At 38.0% G+C, this 23,123-nt stretch overlaps 1 protein-coding gene across 4 annotated transcripts in view; it reads right to left on the bottom strand.

Annotated features, from left to right (window-relative positions):
• GMPS (guanine monophosphate synthase) overlaps positions 1 to 23,123 on the bottom strand; it is a 54,816-nt gene that overhangs the window by 6,731 nt on the left and 24,962 nt on the right. For all 4 annotated transcript variants that reach the window (XM_070577730.1, XM_070577732.1, XM_070577731.1 and 1 more), the window contains 9 exons: positions 19,913 to 20,010; positions 17,304 to 17,407; positions 10,022 to 10,215; positions 9,360 to 9,525; positions 7,014 to 7,165; positions 6,396 to 6,569; positions 4,716 to 4,821; positions 2,678 to 2,793; positions 182 to 307 (listed from right to left, as the gene is read on the bottom strand). In XM_070577730.1, coding sequence (XP_070433831.1) covers positions 182 to 307; positions 2,678 to 2,793; positions 4,716 to 4,821; positions 6,396 to 6,569; positions 7,014 to 7,165; positions 9,360 to 9,525; positions 10,022 to 10,215; positions 17,304 to 17,407; positions 19,913 to 20,010 — 1,236 coding nt within the window. The remainder of the gene's footprint in view (positions 1 to 181; positions 308 to 2,677; positions 2,794 to 4,715; positions 4,822 to 6,395; positions 6,570 to 7,013; positions 7,166 to 9,359; positions 9,526 to 10,021; positions 10,216 to 17,303; positions 17,408 to 19,912; positions 20,011 to 23,123) is intronic.

Here is a 23,123-nt window from a genome sequence, read left to right as displayed (position 1 = left end):
GACAGTTATTCCGAAACTACAATCTCAGCCTGAATGTTTCACCCCATAAGCATTCTATAAAACATTGCCTTCTTCATTTCTAAACTTGGTATATACTTTCGCACTTCATTTTCCTAAGTCATCCCCATATCACTACTAGAGGAAAGAGCTAACCCCAGGGCAGTGACTTCACATGGCTCACCTGCACCCCCACAGTTTTGATGGGCAGCAGGAAGGCACTCAACGAATGCAGGCTGGTGATTTGCATCAGCTTCTCCTGATCCTCTTCCGTCGTGCAGGCTTTGACTCTCTGTAACAGTGTATGCGGCTGAGAAGATCAAAGAGACATTTATGTTTCTCAAGGTTTCAAGAAATGTTATCTACTCTTTTGGTACTTATTACCACCTTACATATACAGCAATAGATCCTATTTGGTACTTCTCTTTGACTTGTGTGTGCTATGCAGTAAGTCAGACTTCCGTTCCTGAGGGCTAGGGCTATGAGAAGTTAAATATCTTAAGATAAGAAATGCAGATTAGATTTACACACATCCAGGATTTAATACAGTCACCAGCAAGGTGACACACCTCACATGAGTCAAACCTTCTCCTTATCTGAAATAAAAACTTTTCCCATAAAGTCAACTGTGTCTCAAATTAATATATCTCCACCTATTTGCTTTTGGTTCACTTGCCTGGTACATGTTTTTCCGTTTTTCACTTTCACTCCTTCTATCCCTAAGAGACTATAAACAGACTATAGTTAGATTTTACTTTTTCATCTAGTTTGACAATCTGTCTTAACTAGAGATATCAGTCCTTTTAATTAATTGTGGGTTAATGATATGGTTGGATTTCATTCTACCATTTTATTTAGTAGTTTCTATTTGTTCCACTTTTTACATTTCTTTCTCCTTTCTTACATTCTTCTCAACCAATGATTTCTCCCAGTTCATTTATTTCCTCTTTACTGGTTTTGAAGTTAAACTTTCTATTTTTATTCTTTGGCAGTTCTTCTTAAGTGTTAACATAGATATTTAAAAGAAAGCAATCTCTGTCCTCCTGGCAAACAACACAAGCATTTCCAAATGCTTTTTAACGCCAATCTCCCTTGTGGCTTGTACGCTATTTTAGCTACACATTACTACAATATTTGTTTAATAAACACCAAAAATTAGAGATTATTTTTATTATACAGTCTATGTTTGTTTCAATTTTACCCATTTACCATTTTCTTTGCTTATCATTCCTTTCTGTCTCTCAGTCAGTGGGTTAAAACAGTGATTCTTCACCCTAGCTGCACATTCAAATTACACGGTAAATAATAAATTCTAAAAGAGGCCCAAGCACAGCATACTTCAGAAGCTCACCCAGATGAAGCTAATACACAGCCAGGGCTGAGAACTACTGCCTCTAGTTCCTTAAGTAATGGGCCACCGGTAGTAAATTCTGCTTATCTGACAATGTCTTTATTTCGCCCTGGTGCTCGAAAGACAGTTTAACTATTCACTACTATTCACGATTAGTCTCTCTCGGCACTTGAAGTGCTTTTGCTCTTACTGTTGCTTTCAGTCTAACAGTCTTTGCTGTGCAGCGTCTTCAGTCTGCTCTGCAGCTGCTTGGTCTCTGGCAGTCTGCAGGTCTGTGCAGTACACCTCCTGGGGTCACATTCTTGTCCTTTATCCCGATGGACGTGTTATGTTTTCCTGAACCTGAGGCCTGGTATCTTTCCCCAGTGTGGAGAGACTCAACTCCTTTTGACTATCACCTCCTTCTGGACACATGTTAAAGCTGACCTTCCCATTCTACCTTAACCTCTCCTATCCGTATTTTCTCTTGGATGCTTTGTTCCCATTTCTGGATAATTTCTTAACATCTGTCTTTGACTTCACTAATTCTCTCTTTAGCTGTTTTTAATTTCAGTTATTATTTTCATTTCTAGAACTTAAGTTTTTTTTCAAAGCTGCCAAAACATTTTTGATAGTCTCTCATCCTATACCTTATTCTTATTGTCAATTGCTTCTTTTAATTCTATGTACTTTATATTGTCTGTCTGCTAATTCCAGTATCTGAAGTATCTGAGGGTCTTCTTTGGCTAGTTGTTTCCACAAGCTCATGGTAACTTACTTCTATACACATTCTGTAGTTTTTTAGTGTAAGCTCATATCTGCTGGAACTCTTATCTATGGGAATTTTTGATGGTTGGTGGAAGATACTCCAAAGAGAATTTACACTGCTTCTTGCCTGACATCTGGAAGCACTACCAACCAAGGTCCACTTTAAATGAGAACTCTTAGCTTGTGGTTTTTCAGACCACACAGATTATGAATTTAGGCACCAATCTACAAAAGAACTGAGAGACTTTTCCACTCATCCTCAATTGGGACCTAAAATGGTTTCCTTTACTTTCTTGCAATATACCTAAAGTATTTTAAAACACCATTTCATATCTAGCATTTTTTGGGACACAGGGTACCCAATCTGTCTATGGCTGGAAAGAGAAGTCTGCATTTAAGAGTCTCTGTAGAATATTTTCTTCAGTCACTTCAAAGGTTAAATTACTCTGAATTTTCAAATAACGAAACCCTAAGAAATTCATTGTAAATACGTAGTACAACAAGAATCCATTCAATTCCTTGTACTGATTAGCTGTGTCTATTTAAAGCTCCTATAGTATACAATTTAATGCAAATTATTACCTTTTTAACACTTGCAGAAAAATCAGCTACTATTTTCAAAATATTATTGGTTTCAGGAAAGTCCTTACAAATATAAGGTTCTTCAGCACATATTACTCTGATTGCCAGACCAGGACCTAAAAAGAAGAGTAACCGTGGTATTTAACATAAATTTTATGTTTAATATAAAAATGGCACTATTCACAAAATATGAAACCCTTCCAAAAATTGAAATCCATCTGCAATAGTAAGTTTTTTCCAGTTTTATTGAGATAATTTACATATAACCACTGTAAGTTTTTTAAAGCTTCATGTCAAATGTAGCTATTTTTCCACCCATCATTTTTTAGAGTGCTTCAATGCTCTTTACATCAATGATTTCTGTTCTATTTTTTGGTAATCAATATATTAAGTGTCACAAAATTCTCCAATAAAGTATTTTTAACTCACAGTATATGTGCCAATCTATTTACATTTTTTTCTTACAGGAATTTTCAAACATACACAAAAGATGACAGTATGATGAACCATCTTATTATTCATTACTCAGGATCAACTACCAATCTAATTTTAGGAAGAAGAGTATGCTATGAAAAAAAAAATCAAACATATAACAAAAGAGAGTTCAGGGGCCAGCCTGGTGGCACAGCAGTCAAGTTCGCACGTTCCACTTCGGCAGCCCAGGGTTCGCCGGTTCAGATCCCGGGTGCGGACATGGCACCACTTGGTAAGCCATGCTGTGGTAGGTGTCCCACATATAAAAAGTAGAGGAAGATGGGCACGGATGTTAGGTCGGGGCCAGTCTTCCTCAGCAAAAAGAGGAGGACTCGCGGCAGATGTTAGCTCAGGGCTAATCTTCCTCAAAAAAAAAATAGTTTTTTTAAAGCAACAAAATCCCTTTTACCAATGAAATCTTACATAAGAGAAAACCCAACATATAAAATAGACTTTTAAAAAGTCCAGTGAATCTAACTGAAATGATGACCAAGGACACAGGACCACTTGGCCTCCTTCCATTACATTCACACACAAGCCTTTGCCAACACGTGAGGCAGGGACCGAACATCCTAAAAGACTAGCCGTGTGGTTTCCTGATGTACACAGTGCTGATCACCACATGGTGGCACCTTGTAACTCTTATGGAGGCAATGTGGTACTCAAGGTACAAGCTCTGAGGGGGGATTACGGGGGCTAGGATCCTGGCCCCAAAGCTCATCTGAATGACTTTTGGCAAATTAGCCTCTGTCCCTAAATGTCCTCATCTGTAAAACAGGATAACAGTAGTTTCCCATTGTGAGGATCCAATAAGACAACATGTATAATGCCTATAGCAGAATGCCTAGCACATACTAGCACTTAAGAAATGTTAACCATAACTACATTTTTTATTTAATTAGAACATTCTCTCAACTCATCACTTAATGACTATTAGAGAACTAGAAACTGAGGTGTAACATTTGCCCAAGCTCAGGAACTCATAGCAAAAATAGGTTAAGACTTTCGGTTCTAACTTTAAACAAACACCATATTTAATTATGTTTCTAATATGACAGCAAATGACTATTTAAACTGATATTTTTCATTTGTTCATGAATTAGTTACATAATGCATTGTGCAAAGAAGTGGTTCATCCATTCATACCAGTCAGCCTGGGATAATGATTTCAGAGAACAGATTTTTAAGCCTGGCTTCCATGGACTATATCATGGTATAGTAGAAACAACAAGCAAATCCCAGCTCTAACACCAATAACTGTGTGGTAATGTCATTAAAATCTCTGTACGCCTTGGTTTTCTCACCTGATGGTAACATGATATGCCAGATCATAGGGATGGTATAATGTTTAAATATAAATACAATGAAAAATGAGTTTTTAATAAAATGAAGTATATACAGTAGGTACGAAAAAGAACTTGTTTATTCACCCCCCCCCACCCTTTCATTCTCTCAAGTTACAAATTCCCTGAGAAAATAAATTATGTCAAAATTGTCTGAACTGATTTTTCTTTACCATAAAGGCCTAATGACAAATCAAATATAATTCAATTCTATTTCTTACCTGGAAATGGATGCCTGGAAACTATCTCTTCTGGAAGTCCAAGTTCTCTGCCTAAAATTCTTACTTCATCTTTATGAAAATCTTTCAGAGGTTCTATTACTTTTCCCTACAGGGGGGAAAAGCTAATTAATACAAATTAGTAACCAAAGTGACAGAAAACAAAGAGCAACAAAGTACTGGCTCTTCCTGTAATCTTCTACCTTAGAGTAAACAATCATTTTTTAAAACTCCATCTTCTCAAGTATTTCCTCCTATGTGCTTATAAGTAATTAGATGAATATTTCAGTGATCTTATTTCTCTTTGAAACACATTTTAAACACAAACTTTTTAAGTATAAATAAATCAGAGCAAACCTACCCACCATTCTCTGATCCAGTTCTTATTAGAATACAAGGCAATTAGAAAATATCATATTGGTATATCAAAATTAAAACTCTCCAAAATAAAATACCATCAAGAAAGTAAAAAGACAACCCACAAAAGACAAATCATATATCTGATAAAGGACTTGTAACTAGAATATATAAAGAACACTTACAATTCAATAATAAAAAGATAAACAAACCAATTAGAAAATGGGCAAAAGAGCCAAATAGATATTTCTCCAAAGAAGAAACACAAATGGCCAATAAGCACATGAAAAGATGCTCAACATCATCAGCTATTAGGGAAATGTAAATCAAAACCACAATGAGGGGCAGGCCCTGTGCCCAAGTGGTTAAGTTCCTGCACTCCACTTCAGGGGCCCAGGGTTTCGCTGGTTCAGATCCTGGGTGCGAACATCACACCACTCATCAGGCCATGCTGAGGTGGTGTCCCATATGCCACAACTAGAAGGACCCACAACTAAACTATACAACTATGTACTGAGGGGATTTGGGGAGAAAAAGCGGGGGTGGGGGGGGAAGATTGGCAACAGTTGTTAGCTCAGGTACCAATCTTTAAAAAAAAACCCACGATGAGATACCATTTCACATCCACGAGATACTTAAAATAAAAAGAGAGATAATTCACACCAATTAGGATGGCTATTACTGAAAAAATGAAATAGAAAGTGTTGGCAAGGTGTGGAGAAATTGGAACCCTTGTGCATTGTTGGTGGGATTGTAATATGGTATAACTGCTATGGAAACATTAAGGACATGCCTCAAAAAATTAAAAAGAGAACCACTATATAATCCAGCAATCTCATTTCTTGGTATATATCCAAAAGAAGTGAAAGCAGAGTCTCCAAGAGATATTTGCAAACTCATGTTCTTAGCAACATTATTCACAATAGTCAAATGGTGGAAGCAACCTAAATGTCCATACATGGATAAATGGATAAACAAAATGTGTATATACATACAATAGAGTATTATTCAGCCTTAAAAAGGAAGGAAATCCTGTCGCACGCTACAACATGGACAAACCTTGAGGACCTATGCTAAGTGAAATAAGCCAGTCACAAAAAGACACATACTATATGACCCTCATTTATAGGCGATACCTGAAACAGTCAAATCCATAAGAACAGAAAGCAGAGTGGTGGTTAGCAGGGGCTGAGGACTGGGAGAAGAGGGCAGCTGTTGTTCACTGGGAACAGACAATGCAAATACACTCAACACTACTGAACTGCACATTTAAAAACGGCCGAGGGAGGGAGGGAAGCTGTATGGACAAGTTCTCGTAAGCTTTACCTCTTCTCTCAACTTCCTGATAAGCTCTGTGTCATTGTGATGGGTTTTGATGAGTTCAGCTTTGCCACTTGCAACCAGGGATGCACTTTCAATTAGGTCAGGCCGTAAAGTGCCTTGGGCAAGGAAAACCTCCTCTGGTTTCAGGTTCATTTCTCCAATTACTTCATTAGCTATCTATAACCAACAGGAATAAAACAACCTTTTAAGAGACGAATCTTTAAAAATGACAGCAAAACTTCATACTTTCAGCAAAATTTCTCAGAGTCCTTTTACAATATTGACCAGGAGAGGAAACCCACCAATTCCCAAAATAAACTCCTTTAAGATCATACGCTTTAACACAATTCAAAAATGTATGCAAACATTCCCTTCAAGAGACTGAAAACTAGCCACTGAAATACGCAAAGAACTACAGTCTATTATCAAGTGAAAATACCCATTCTTAAACAGTTCCAACAATAGCCTGGCAATGTTAAGTATACATGTTTTTTAAAACATAGAACAGTTTCTACTGGTCAGTGTAACAGCAACATGCAGTAAAACTCTTAGCCAAAAAAACCAAATATGTACTACAATTCATATCAAAAATAATACACATTGAGGATATTAAAAAGGTACCTTAACAAAAGTATCCCCAATGATTTTTCTCTTCTCCTCAGGACTTGTAGTCATATTTAACGTTTTGCTAATTCTTTTTCGTGGAGTTCTGTCTTCATCTGATATTGGCAGAGTTGTTGTTCCATTGTAGAAAGAATGAGCAGCATTTATCACTGGGGAAGAGAGAAGTACGTTTTAAACTAATATTTATGATTTTTTTAAAAATCTCCTAACAGGTCAAATTATAGAAAGAAAATCTAGATGGATTCTTTGATCTGCCCTTAATTTGCCTACATATTCCAGAACTACCCATAAACTACGACTAACTAGTCCAGACACAGGCTCTCGCTGACTTGCTCTGAGAATCCCGTGGCGCTTACTGAGCTCCAGCCACAATGCCGTAAATCAGCTGACTGCTTTCCCTCTTCTCTGCTCCAGCAGAGCAACAAGCAAAAGCTGCCATTAAGAAGCTCAGCCCCAAGGGAGTTGAAAGCAGCAGTTGACACACAGGGATCAAAGCCCTCAGAACTGCACATGACTAGTCTCTTGAAAAACTGATGTTTATGAACCTATATTTAGCGATCCTTGGCTATCCTTTTATATTTAAGATCAAGGTACTTAAAGACTGACTAAGATCTCTATTTGGTGGGCTTCACCGTAAGATGACAAGGCAGCTGGCTTTTTCACTGGGGGACCACCAGTGAATCTATAGGTCTTTCTCTTAGGTTGCTCAATTTCCTGAGAGAAGACACCACCAATCTCCTGCCTATCAGCACTCTGGTAGTTGAACGGAGGAAGTGGCAGGAGGGAGAGAGTCACCATTCAAGTACACAGATTTTTACTTAATCCTACTGTTTTTAATGTAAAATCCTACTTCCACCCTCAACTATGCCTGGTACTGGTACATTCAAGTCCAAAACCTCTCCATCTACCCTCTCTAGAAAATAAAGCCACAGTCTTCTGGTGGGGAAGGAGAGTGGTAGTTTGTTCCTGGGTTAAGGAAAAGGATCTGCTTCCCAGATTTTCAACTGATTTGTTTTAGGCTCACCCAGACAACCACGCCCCACAGGGAAGCCAACGCTTCCAATTCCCAAGCCCCCAGAACTCTTGCTCTCTGTTGCCTTCCTCCCCTCACCCCCACCCTAAGGTGTGGAGTCCTCCATTCTACTATGTCAGTTACCAGGGACAGAGGCTTTTGTGGGGTTGAAACTTACAATTTGGAGGCCCCCTTCCAGAAAACAGTAACAAATTTGGTTTTTAAAAATCACAATACTAGGATGGCTAACATGAACTTAACTCTACACAGAAATGACTGCAAATCACATGTATACCACTAAAGGTATCCCCAACTCAACTTCTTCTCAGCCTAATTCCAAAATGCCCATGGCACTCTCAATATCACCCAACAGAGAGCAAGTGAGAATGAAAAGACAGTGAACTTCATTAACTACAAATTATTCAAGTATCTGACTTGCAAGTTTCATAAAAATATGTGACCGTGTGAAGACACTACTAGGGTCCTCCCAGGATTTTAGAAAAGGCTTGGCTAGTGAGGAGTCCTGAAACTTAAGCTGCATTAGCTTATCAGAAAAGATCTGCTCTATCCAGCTGCTTCCCCTTCCAACATCTTGCTGAAACCATCAGAGTGCTGTTACCTCCTCTATGCCCTGTCTTTGTGGCATCACACTTGTTACACCTGTACTGTTACTCTAGAGATGTTTCAAAAGGAGAAACAAACAGATTCGTCTTCACTTCATGTTTAACTACAAACGTTCGTTTTATACTCAACCTTTTGGCATCAATTCCAATTAATTCAATAATATGTATGGTTTGCATCACTAAACTACTGACTTGATTTCACTAAAACTACTGATTACACCTTTTTTTTTCACAAAGTTTAAAAGATATCCAGAAATGTAAATGCAGTGAAGGTCTAAGAAGTTTACTAGTGGCCTTAAAAATAAAAAAAGGACTAAAGACTCTTCACCCCTCTCCTCTGCATAAGCCTTTCTGTCTGTGAAATAATCTGTCTAGCTGCACCTGTTGTAGGAAAGGCTTGGATAGTCTCATGTATAAGTAATATGAAAGGTGGGGAAAACATAACTTAAAAAAAGAGAATGAGTAGAAGAGAATTAGAATGGTAACTTACTGATCTATAAATGACATTAGGAGTAATCAACAGTTTTAAAACTTATACTGGGATCACTCTTGAACCAGAAGTAATTATAATGTAGAAATAGAAACCAACGATGAGCTCTTTGGGAAAACTGTACTTGGTTAAGGCAGTGTGCTCACTTAAGCCCTAAGGCCAGATTTGATTAAACATCTCCTGACGTGTAAATTAACTTTTCTGGGGTTCATCAATACCTTTGACTTGAATTCCAAGCTTTTTGAGGGCCTCCTCTACAGACTGGCTTTCTCGTTTTCTCATAAAGCCATTATCAATGTGCACAGCAATGACTTGATCTTGGTTCAAAGCACGATTCAGCAAAGCTGTACAAACTGTGGAGTCTACTCCACCACTGAGTAAAACCTACAGGGCGAGATGAGAAGAAAAATCAAGCTGAGTACAATAAGCAAGAAGAAAATAAAAACTATCAGCTTAGGGGCTGGCCCCGTGGCCGAGTGGTTAAGTCCGCACGCTCCGCTGCAGGCAGCCCAGTGTTTCGTTGGTTCGAATCCTGGGCGTGGACATAGCACTGCTCATCAGACCACGCTGAGGCAGCGTCCCACATGCCACAACTAGAAGAACCCACAATGAAGAATATACAACTATGTACTGGGGGGCTTTGGGGAGAAAAAGGAAACAATAAAAACTTTAAAAAAAAAAAAAAAAACTATCAGCTTAAACCATTACCTAAAAACACTGTCTGTATCAAGGTATGTATGCTAACTGAAAGACACTCTGAAACAGCACAAGCCACAAGGCACACAGCCGCCCAGAACTGTCTGGCGGCTGTTGAGGAAGCCAGCTCTGATTCTAACATTATTGACATCAACTTGTAGACTTTCCAGTGGAGACTGCTTACCAACACTTTGGATGTGCCCACTCTCTCTCGGATCTCTCGAATGCACTCAAGCTCTCTGTTCTGCACGGTGAAGGTCCCACTGCACCCAGCTATATCATACAGGAAATTCTTCAGTATTACTTTCCCATTTTCTGTGAGGCCAACTTCAGGGTGGAACTGTGCTCCATATAATTTTTTAGATTCATTTGCTATACCTTTATAGAGAAAATAATCACAAATTAAAGTTTCTTCATGTTGAAAAGACTCAACCACAGTAACTCCTCACAATTTCTTCTTCTATAAACGTGAAAACTGATGTGAATTAGTGGATTTTTAGCTAAAGGAAAAAAAACACCTATTACAAATAAAAGCTACACTGCCATGAACTTTCTTTGTAAAGGTCTTTCTTCATGTAGCAATTAATGAACTATATGAAGTGAAATAAACCCTACAGAGATTACTTCATAGTACCCTCACTTTCCACCCAGTCTACTTCAACTATCTCATCTATCTAATTCAATGAAAACTCAATTTTGTTTCTTGATCCCACACGGCTTTCACCTGAAATGTGCAGCTTCCAGTTTTCTGTATTAGAAGAACCCCATACATTACACCGGTCAGAATATCCTAAGTGTTTCTTAGAACTCACTGGCTTGACTAATATGGTTCTGAGAAATTACTGATTATCTACTGAGCAGCAGATGCTGGGCTAGATGTTTTACACGTGCAACTGTTACTCTGTTCAAGGCTCTGAGATATCAAGAATCCTGCCTGAACTGGCAGCTAGTTCAGGAGTTAAATCAGGCCTGTTAGGCTCCCAAACCCACACCCATTCTACTACACCAGGGAACCTCACACTTTCTTACTTGGCTTCTAAGACATCAGTCTCATTTCATTTCTTATTTCATTGTCTGCTCCTTCTGAATCAGCTTTGTCGGTTCCTCCTCCTATTATCCATCTCTACATATGAAAAGTCACTCAGTATTCAGTAATTAAATCTCTTCTCTATACATCACGAGTCATCTCAAATTCTCATGACCTTAAATTTTACCCATATGTTGATAACCCTCAAATTTGTACCTCCAGCCCAGTTTTCTCCTCTACATCCCTGGTTCACACATATAATCGCCCACTCACACCTTCATTTCAATGTTTAATAAGGCACCATCAATTTAATATGCAAACCCAGACTCCTGCATTCTTTCCCATCAGGTAAACAGAAACTTCATCCTTCTGGTTACCTGGGCCAAAACACTCAGGAGTTAAAACTTGATTCTATTCTCTCTTCCCCACTCCACATGCAATCCAATAGTCAATCCCTTGTCTCTCCCTTCAAAACATATCAGAATCCAACCTAACCTCGGTTTCCAATCCAGCACTGGATTGGAAGGAAGCTGGGACATCACCCTGCCCTAACAACAAGTGAAAGCTGACCACTGCCCTTGGAGAGACCAACAGGTGAACACAGAGAACCCCAACTCTCCGGAGCAGAGACCCATGAGGACAAACCTCCATACAAACACTGCTGAGGCAGGAAAGCCTGAACTTTAAGTGACAAATTGCTGGAGGCTCAGTATGGACCAATCTGAGAGACAAAAACTCCAGGAGGACACAGGCATCAGGGGCACCCACCCTTTTATGAATTTTATCTCCAGTAGCCTGACCAAGTTCTCCCAGTGAATACTAGAGAAAAATCCCCTCATGGTTCCAACAGGTGGAGGGTTAGGGTTAGGAACCGTTCTGAAATACACTAGACCATTCTGTTCTTCTTAACAAGGTGTCCTCATGAGAGAAACTATTTAACCAGCCTAACTGACCTAGGAGAAGTGCAATAGCCAACTTCAGCCCACTCTAGTCATCCTGTCCCATCTAACGGGGGGAAAAAGCTGAGGAGCACTTGTGAAGTCCATAGCCCAGGGCCCCAGGCTCACGAAGACACTGAGCCCTACTCATAAGACTATGGAACACTCCCCCCACACACACCCCTCACCATCACATACTTAAAGGCCTATTTACAGCAATTCCTTTTACCCACTACATCATGTCTGGATACCAACAAAAAACTATAAGGCATACCAAAAGGCAAAAAATACCATCTGAAGAGAGAGAGCAAGCATCAGAACCAGACTCTGATATAACAGGGATGTGGGAATTATCAGACCAGGAATTTAAAACAACTGTGATCAAGGAGCCAAGGGCTCTAATGGACAAAGCAGACAGCATGCAAGAACAGATGGGGAGAGTGAGCAGAGAACTGGAAACCCTAAGAGGCACCAAAAAGAAATGCTAGCATCACAAACAGTGTAACAGAAATGAAGAGTGCCTTTCATGGACTTAGTAGTAGACTGGACGTGGACAAGGAAATAATCTCTAAGCTAGAGGATATCTCAATAGAAATGGCCAAAACTGAAAATGAAAAAGGAAAAAACAGAATATCAAAGAATTGTGGGACAAGTACAAAACGTGTAACATATGCATAATGGAAATTCCAGATGGAGAAGAAAGAGAAAGGAACAGAAGAAATATTTGAAACAATAATAAATGAGAATTTTCCCAAATTAATGTCAGACACCAAACCACAGATCCAGAATCTTAGAAAACACTGAGTAGAATAAATACAAAAAAAATTACACCTAGGCATATCATTTTCAAACTACAGAAAATCAAAGATAAAGAAAAATCTTGAAAGAAGCAAGAGGAAATAAACACCTTACCTATAGAGGAGCGAGGATAAGAATTATATCCGGCTTCTCAGAAACCATGGAAAGCAGAAGAGAATGTAGTGAAATATTTAAAATGTTGAGAGAAATAAACATTCTTCTTAAGCGTACATGGAACATTCTCCAGAATAAATCATAACGTTCGGCCACAAAACAAATTTAAGAAGATTAAAATCATATCAAGCACCTTTTCCAAGCACAATGTTATGAAACTAGAAATCAATTACAAGAAGAAAACTGGAAAATTCACAAATAGGTGGATATTAAGCAACATGCTCATGAAAAACCAATGGGTCACAGAAGAAATCAAAAGAAACTTAAAAAATCTTGAGATAAATAAAAATGGAAATAACCAAAACTCATGGGATGCAGCAAAAGCCATTCTAAGAAGGAAGGCTATAGTGATAAACGCCTGCATCAAGAAAAAAGATCTCAAACAACCTAACTTTATACTTCAAGGAACCAGAAAAAGAACAAACTAAGCCCAAAGTTGATACAAGGAAGAAAATTAAAAAGATCAGAGCACAAATAAACGAAAGAGACTAAAAAGACAAAAGAAAAAATCAATGGCACTAAGAGCTGGGTTTTGAAAAGATAAACAAAATAGACAAAACTTTAGCCAGATTTACCAAGGAAAAAAAGGAGAGGACTCAAGTAAATAAAATTATAAATGAAAGGAAACATTACAACTTGTACCACACAAATATGAAGGATCGTAAGAGACTACTATGAACTATTATTTGCCAACAAAATGGACAACCTAGAAGAAATGTGATAAATTCCTAGAAACACGTAACCTACCAGGACTAAATCATGAAGAAATAGAAAATCTGAATGGACTAATTACAAGTAAGGAGACTGAATCAGTAATCAAAAACCCTGCAACAAAATAAAGTGCAACACCAGATCGCTTCACTGGCAAATTCTACAAAACATTTAAAAAAGAACGAACACCAACCCTTACTGAACTCTTCCAAAAAACAGAAGAGGAGGGAACACTTCCAAACCCATTCTATGTGGTCAGCAAGCCTGATACCCAAGTGAGACAAGGACACTACAAGAAAACAAAGTTACAGGGGCCGGCCCCATGGCTGAGTGGTCGAGTTTGCACCCTCCACTTAAGAGGCCCAGGGTTTTGCTGGTTTGGATCCTGGGCATAGACATGGTACTGCTCATCAGGACATGCTGGGGTGGCATCCCACATAGCACAGCCAAAAGGACCTACAACTAGAATATACAACTATGTACTGGGGGCTTTGGGGAGAAGAAGAGAAAAAACATTGGCAACAGATGTTAGCTCAGGTGCCAATCTAAAAACAAAAGAAAACAAAACAGTTACAAGCCAATATCCCTGATGAACACAGACACAAAAATCCTTAACAAAATATTAACAAACAGAATTCAACAATACATTAAAAGGATCATATACCATGACCAAGTAGAGCTTATAACAGGGATGAGAAGATGGTTCAACATCCACAAATCAATGTACACCACATTAACAAAATGAAGGGTAAAAATTGTATGCTCATCTCAATAGATGCAGACAAAGCATTAGAGAAAATTCAACATCCATTCATGATCAAAACTCTCACCAAAGTGGGTACAGAGGGAACATATTTCAACATCATAAAGGCCATACAGGACTAACCCACAGTTAACATCATATTCAATGGTCAAGAGCTGAAGGCATTTTCTCTAAGATCAGGAACAAGACAAGGATGCCCACTCTGGCTACTTTTATCCAACATAGTACTGGAAATCCTAGTCACAGCAATCAGGCAAGGAAAAGAAAAGAAAGGTCTCCAAGTCAGAAAATAAGAAGTAAAATTGTCTCTATTTGCAGATGACATGATATCATATAGAAAACCCTAAAGGCTCCACCAAAAAAACTTAACTAACAAATGATTTCAGTAAGGTTGCAGGACAGAAAAATCAACATACAGAAATCAGTTGTGTTTTTATATACCAAAAACGAACTATTAGAAAGAGAAATTAAGAAAACATTCCCATTTACAATAGCATGAAAAAGAATAAAATACTTAGGAATAAATTTAACCAAGGAGGTAAAAGACTTGTACACTGAAAACTATGATACTGATGAAAGAAACTGAAGAAGGCACAAATAAACAGAAAGATATTCCACGTTCATGGATGGAAGAATTAATATTGTTAAAATGTCCCTTCTACCCAAAGCAATCTACAGTATCAATTCAACTCTATCAAATTTCAATGGCTTTTTCAGAGAAAGAGAAACAACTCTAAAATTGCTTGGAACCACAAAAGCTCCCAAATAACCAAAGCAATCTTGAGAAAGAACAAAGCTGGAGGCATCACACTTCCTGATTTCAAAGCTATATTATGAAGCTATAGTAATCAAAACAGTATGGTACTGACACAAAAACAGACACATGGTCCAATGGAATAGAACTGAGAGCCCAGAAAATAAGCCCACGCATATATGATCAATTAATTTACAACAAAGGAGCCAGGAAAATACAATAGGGAAAGAACAGTCTCTTCAATAAATGGTGTTGGGAAAGCTGGACAGCCACATGCAAAAGAATGAAACTGGATCCCTACATTACACCATATACAAAATTCAACTCAGAATGGATTAAATACTAAAACGTAAAACCTTGAAATCATAAAACTCCTAGAAAAGTTCCTTGACAATGGCCTTGGCAATGATTTTTTGGATTTGACACCAAAAGCAAAGGCAACAAAAGCAGAACTGAACTAAAAAGTTTCTGCACATCAAAGAATACCATCAACAAAAAGAAAAGACAACCTATGGATTGGGAGAAAATATTTGCAAACTACAGAGCCAAGAAGAGGTTAATAGCCAATATATACAAGGAATTCATATAACTCAACAGCAAAAAACACAAATAACTCAATTAAAAAATGGGCAAAGTACCTGAATAGACATTTTTCCAAAGACCTACAAATGGCCAACAGGTACATAAAAAGGTGATCAACATCACTAATCATCAGGCAAATGCAAATCAAACTCACAATGACATACCACCTCACAGCTACTAGGACTTCTATTATCAAAAAGACAAGATAACAGGACCCAGGCCAGTGGCTTAGTGGTTAAGTTTGCACACTCCACTTTGGTGGCCTGGGGTTCACAGGTTCAGTTCCGGGCTGAGCACCTACATACTGCTCATCAAGCCGTGCTGAGGAGGCATCCCAAAGAGAAGAACTAGAATGACTTACAACTAGGATATACAACTATGTAATAGGGTTTTGGGGAGAAAAAAAGAAAAAAAAAGAGGAAAATTGGCAACAGATGCTAGCTCAGGGCCAATCTTCCAAAAAGAAAAAAGAAGAAAGAAACTAGCCACTGATTTGAAAAACCTGTGATTGTTTAAAAAGAAAAAACATAAGCCCATCTACCACTGTCGATGTTTTATATAAAGTAAAAACTTTTCAATATGAAAACCATTCTTGATAATTCCTGTGCTAATGTATTAGTCTGTTAAGTAATTGCAGGCAGATTATTCAATTCAGTTTATCCATGACAAATCTTTTTCAACTTATTATTTAGGTGTGGCATTTCAAACAAGAACTTTATTGATAAATCCACTTTTTTCCTTTACTGATTTCCAGGATTAATGTTGCTTATATACATTACAATTATTTAAGCAAACAAGCCAAAATCACAAACTGCAAGAAAATCAGGGGCCACCCTGTGGCCGAGTGGTTAAGTTGCCACGCTACACTTCGGCAGCCCAGGGTTTTTGCTAGTTCAGATCCTGGACACGGACATGGCACCACTCATCAAGCCATGCTGAGGCAGCATCCCACATAGGACAACCAGAAGGATCTACAACTAAAATATACAACTATGTACTGGGGGGCTTTGGAGAGAAAAGAAAGAAAAGAAAAAAAAAAAGATTGGCAACAGATGTTAGCTCAAGGTGCCAATCTTAAAAAAAAAAAAAACATCAATTCCTCTTCCTCAAAACAGTAGAGAACAAAACAATTTAGAGCATAGATTGGCAAACTTCCTAAAAAGGCCTAGAAAGTAAAAATTTTAGGCTTTGTGGGGCACATACACAGTCTCTGTCTTTTATTATAACCCTTGAATAATGTAAGTATCATTCTTAGTTCCTGCACATGAAAAAACAGGCTACAGGCTGGGTGCAAGCCACAGGCCAGAGTTTGCCAATCCAGAATCAGAGAGGTGTCCTGGGGTCTCAGTCTGGTGTTCTGCAGGTGTCCCAAGACACCTGCCCATATTCACCCAAGAAAGGAAGAAAAGGCAACCATAAATACGGCATGCGAGAAAGACAGACAGTTCTCAAATTTTTCTTCAGTTGTAGTAGCTGTATTTTATGTCTGAAAAACTTACATTAGAGAGAATATTTTAGAAAGTATTTTAGAGCAAACTATTCAGTGACTTCTAGATAATCCTAATATTAAATTCTCTTCATAAATTAATGGTTGAGCCTATCACATTTACAATATCTTTAAAAAATAAGTCAAAAACAGTACCTCATACAGAAACATATGCTTAGACTCTTCAGATACACATTCAAAAACGAAATCTGCAGAAGTTTTAGAATTTTCACCTGCCACAATGTTCCCAGAACGTGCCACAACCTTGAATCCATCGGCTACTTTGTCTACGCTATCTCCATGGGTAAGCAAAACAATCTCTTCCTTCTGAAGGCCCCTAAACATACAAAAAAATAAAACACAACACACAGATCTCTTAATTAAACACACGATTAATGGATTCTTTTGCTTCTTATCCCCAGCTTAATGAGCTATAACTGACATATAACATGGTGTGAGTTTAAGGTGTACAACATGATCTGATACACGTATATATTGTGAAATGATTATCACAAGAAGGTTTGTTCAGCACTTCCATCACCTCACACAGTTACACATTTTTGGTGTGGTGAGAACATTGAACATCCACTCCCTCAGCAACTTTCAAGTACACAATCCACTGGGGTCACCAGGCTGTACATTAGATCCCCAGGACTTATTCCTCCTATAATTGGACATTTGTTCTTTTGCTTTAGATACACTAGCTCGTCATATGTGTAGATCAAGAAAACAGAAACAGCATGTAATAGTGCAACACTGCTGGAATTTATATTTGCTCTATCCATTATAAAGCCACTGAAAGAATATTAAATCTCAAAAAAGGCAATCCATAAAAACTGAAAACAAATATATAAAGTTGGTAGTATAACCACACACACAAATATAATTTCAAGAGGCTATAAAATTTCAACATTATATCTTTATTAGGATTCATCTTAAGAACAGAAGAAATTAATGGCATCGATGCAAACATATTTAAGTAACATTAATCAAATGCAACATGTGGACTTTCTCTCAACCCTGATTCAAACAAATCAACCATAAAAAGACATTTTTACATTATGGGAAAATCTGAATGAGCACTTGATATTAAATAATATTAAGAAATAAAAAATTAAAAATAAAGCAAGAAGATAAAGTACATTAAAGCCAAAAGGATGTTTTGGGGTTCTTGCTGTCATCACTGCTATTTAGGATTAGTGTAGGGTATGAGTGAGTCCCAAACTTTTAGAACTAGAAAGACAGAAAACTTTAAATCTCAACCAGATCTCGCAGCAGCACATACCACCAGCAAGGTTCCTGAAGCAGTTCTCAAGAGCAGTCACCTGAGACACAGACGAACGTGCACAACAGCTCTCCCTCAGGAGGTGGAGCAAGCACTGGACTGCAAACACTACTGGGCTTCAGTTCATAGAAGTATTTTGAGCAACTGTGGCTTTTTAAATTAATCTCCATTGAAAAATGAGAATATTTGAACACAGATACACTTATCTTTACTCTTCCTCAATAAAGCCAGCCACAGCCACTTTTGTGTAAAAACTGGGATTATAACTCCTTTTTAGATAAAAATAAGTTCATAACTTGGATTTTTAAATTTATGATCTGTTCAATTTGGAGAAAACTATTCATTAAGAATTAATTTAGGGGCCAGCCCCAGTTGCCTAGTGGTTAAATTCAGCAGGCTCCACTCCAGTGGCCTGGGTTCAGCTCCCAGCTGCAGACCTACACCCAACTCTGTTAGCAGCCATGCTGCGCTGACAGCCCACAGAGTTTAAAAAAAAAAAAAAAGAGGAAGATTGGCATGGATGGATGTTTGCTCAGGGCAAATCTTTCTCAGCAAAAAAAAAAAAAACAATAATTTAGGCATAAGTCAATGAAGCCTTTAAGAATACGTGTTAATAAACAAAACAAACCTGCAACTAAAAATAGCAGTTAAAAGGAATAATAAAAATAATCACACATGCTCATTAGTTGACATCACCCTGCATTTTACAGATTTAACACAGTTAGGGTGAAATGTGATTTTAAAATAAAAACAACATTTTGGTCAAAATGAAGCAAGTAAGTAACTCTACCAATAGTCCACCAAAATGGGCTCTATCCAAAACAGGGGAAAACTACCCCCCAAAACGCAAATAATCAAAACATAAGTTTTCTGGTCTTCCCGAAAAACGAATGAAAATTCAGGGATTTTTTTTTTTTTTTTCAGTAACACAGAAGATAAACAATTCTAGGAAGCTACTGAACAGCTCATTCACCAATTTTTAAACAGATTACAGCTACAGCACCAAATCTACTGTCATCCAGAAACAAAATTAATCAATACATTCACTGTTAAAGACCGTGCTCCAGCTACCATCACGCTCAGGTACAGCAGAGGAAGTGAGGAGGAGGGAAATACAACACATACTCAGTAATGAATCCAACAGATGGGCAGCAAGATGTGGTGGGGGAAGAGGAAGACAATGCATCTGGTAGATGCAGGACAGTTTAAAACACTGTCCATTTCCCACATCTGGCACACTAACATTTAGAATCACACACCACCCAAGAGTGAAAAGGGGAAAGCAGAAAGGCTGGCATCACAATGTGCAATTCCACAGAAGACTGCACAGGTGCTTTCAAATGATGTCCCAAGTGCTTTCCTCACTCCTAACTAGTGTCACTACCTTCCTCTGCTGTCCTGACACTCAAATGGAAGACAAATATGACAATTACACCCTTGGCCACTGTGGCCTTAATTTTGTCTAAGAATTACAGATTCTCCAATATTGAAGACCAACAGTCCCAACTTTAAATTGGTCTACTACTATTCGTATTCATTTAAAAATATCTATAATACCTGAATAATGAACATGTGTTATCCACACTAATACTGAAGACTCCATCTTCTCTAACACTTTTTTTGTGCACAGTACCTCCAAATACCTTATTCATCATCTGTTCAAAGAGAAAATAAATTGATGTTAACATAAATCAAAATAAAATTATCCAATTATTTTCTTATGCTAATTTAACAATTTACATTCCTCGTTTTTCAAGATATGTTATGTCTATGCCCCCAAAAAGGGGGGAGTTAGATAAATGTAGCTAACTTGATATTATTATATACAATTACAGTTATTAAGAGGGACAGTCATAAAACAAAACTATATTAGAAATCTGACCTGATTTTAATTTCTTTTAAACACTGGCAGATTTTCCATTTAGTGTACTTTAATTAATTCATTTGTTAAAAAGACATTTCTTTAATACTTACATCTGAGTTTAATCTACAAGAATTTTAAAAGGTACCTTGAGCTTAGAAAGAGCTGGAGTAGACAACAAGAACAGCTGTGATATTAAAACTAGACAGGTATAAATTCTTCCACACTATTTAATCTTTGGCCCCCAAAGGAATAGTCGAAAGCCTGCAGAGGGCTGTGCTGTGGAAACAGGATGAGCAAGGAAATCTGGTTCCTTCAATTAAACTTGTTTGTTCAAATCCCATATACATACAGACTCTCATTCCAAATGGTCTGTTCATTCTGCTCCTCCTTCTGTCAATCAATCATCATTTCCTATTTATCATTTACATATGCCCAAACCCTCTGCAACATCAAATACATACCCACAAGATTTTTACAAACATTAAATCTGCGGGGGGTTTGGGCATATGTAAATGATAAATAGGAAAAGATGATTGGGGACAGCCCAGTGGCACAGCATTTAAGTGCGCACGTTCCGTTTCGGAGGCCTGGGGTTCACCAGTTCGGATCCCAGGTGCGGACATGGCACCACATGGCAAGCCACGTTGTGGTAGGCATCCCACATATAAAGTAGAGGAAGATGGGCATTGATGTTAGCTCAGGGCCAGTCTTCCTCAGCAAAAAGAGGATTGGCAGCAGATGTTAGCTCAAGGCTAATCCTCCTCAAAACAAACAAAAAATATAATAAAATGAAATAAATAAATAAAATAAATCTGCACAGATACTACAACTCATCTCAGTATGTCTGTTCTACGACAGGTGTCATAAGGTATCTGCCATAACAATGCATGATGCAGGTTGACCTAGCCTCCAACAGAAAAGCAGGCAGAAGGCCAGATAAATGTTCATTCATGTGCAGTGGCATTTTCTTCAAAACCATCAGCAAATGCTGCCCTCTACATTCTCCTCTTAGACATTCACAATAAACCTACCAGAAATAAAGGTCTGTGTTACATTCAGCAGGAAAGAAACTTGCTAACCCTTGTTTGACCCAGTATTTCCCAAGCTAAAGACTCAGACATACGACACTTTCTGCAGCAGGTAACTGACATGCAGTTTGGGAAACACTGCATGATAAGGAGTCCCCTTGCCTCTGGTCTTGCCCAGCCTGCAGCCTATATGCTAGAGATCCATGAATGCCAGCTATGAAAACATAAACAGGCCAGTGTTAGTGAGTGATTAAACCCTTCAATGGCTCTCTGGCACCTACAGCAAGGGTTGGTAAATTTTTTCTGTAAACGGCTGAAGAGTAATTATTTTAGCCTTTGCAGGTCCCACCATCTTTGGAGCAACTATTCAACTCTTGCCAATGTAGCACAAAATCATCCAGAGATAATACTTGAATGGATGTGGTGGTGTTCCAATAAAAAACTTTATGAACTCTGAAATTTGAATTTCATTTCATTTTCACGTCATAAAATATAATTCTTTAAAAAAATTCTTTCCAACTTTAACCATTTAAAAGAGTAAAAACTATTCTTAGCCTACAGGCCATACAAAAAGAGGCAGCAGACCATGGTTTGCCGACACCTTGTCTATACGATAAAGCCCAAGTCCCTTATACTGAACAAAAACTCTGTCTAATTTCACTTCTCACCTCCCCCTCATGCTCTACTCCAGCCATTCAAGTTTGTGGGTAATCACAAACCGACCACATTCTCTTCTCGTCTTCAGGTCTCTTTAGCCCCAGGGGCCTAAGAAAGTATGTGACCCAGAGCAGTCATTCAAATTCGCTGAATGAAAAATGAATGTTCTCCTCTAGTATATGAAGTATATACCTAGCATATACATGAAGCCTGTGCAACTCTGCCTCCCCTAATTTGCAGTTCTTAATCAGAAGACAGCTGAATGATCAGGACAACCAAAGCTGTTGGGACTCTATACAATTTCAAAGTCCACAAAGTCTAAATCAAAGGCTTTTACAAAGCCAAGAGCTTGCAGTAAAATTTAAAGCTATCTCACCTGTTCAGAAAGCTTTCCCGCTTCTATTCAGTTCCTGACTATGCTGCAATCAGCTAAGTGTGTGTTTGTGGAAAGAGGGGATAAGTTCACATGTAATAAAACAGTTTACTTTGTTGAATTCTTGTTTTAATATTCTATTTGACTTAAGGAAATGGTTTTCATTATGGATTCCCGATAACCCCAAGGTCCTAAAAGCCTCAAAGAAACCCACGCAGCACTCCCAGTCCACCATCCCAACCAGATCAGCTCCTCCTCCATCTGTCTTATATGCCAAGGTTTTATAATAGGTTTAGATTTGGGAAGGAGAACAGGAAAGAAAGTATGCCAATAAAAATAATTTGACAAAACCTTGTGGGAGTAGATAGAGAAACCAAACATTTGTAATAAAGATGTTTCTTAGGATGCTAAAGAGCAAAGAGACAAGTCACAATCTAGAAGGTTATCTGCAATACATATAAACTGACAAAAGTTTAGTATCCAGCATACATAAACGCAATAAAAAAAAAAATACAAGGGCCAGCCCAGTGACGTAGTGGTTAGGTATGAGTACTCTGCTTCAGCAGTTTGGGGTTCGCAGGTTCAAATCCCAAGGACGGACCTACACACCACTCATCAAGCCATGCTGTGGTGGCATCCCACATAAAAAGTAGAGGAAGATTGGCAACAGATGTTAGCTCAGGACCAATCTTCCTCACCAACAAAAAATAAAAATAAATTTAAAAAATTTCAATACAAAAATGAGCAAAAATCACAAGCAAGCTTTTAAAGTAAAGAAGACACTAATGGCAAATAAATATACAAACCTTCCAATTATAAGAAAAATGACCATCAAGATTACAGTGT

Source organism: Equus przewalskii, chromosome 15 (genome assembly GCF_037783145.1).
Source record: "Equus przewalskii isolate Varuska chromosome 15, EquPr2, whole genome shotgun sequence".
Lineage (NCBI taxonomy): Eukaryota > Metazoa > Chordata > Mammalia > Perissodactyla > Equidae > Equus > Equus przewalskii.
This window is presented reverse-complemented; position numbering and strand designations above follow the sequence as displayed.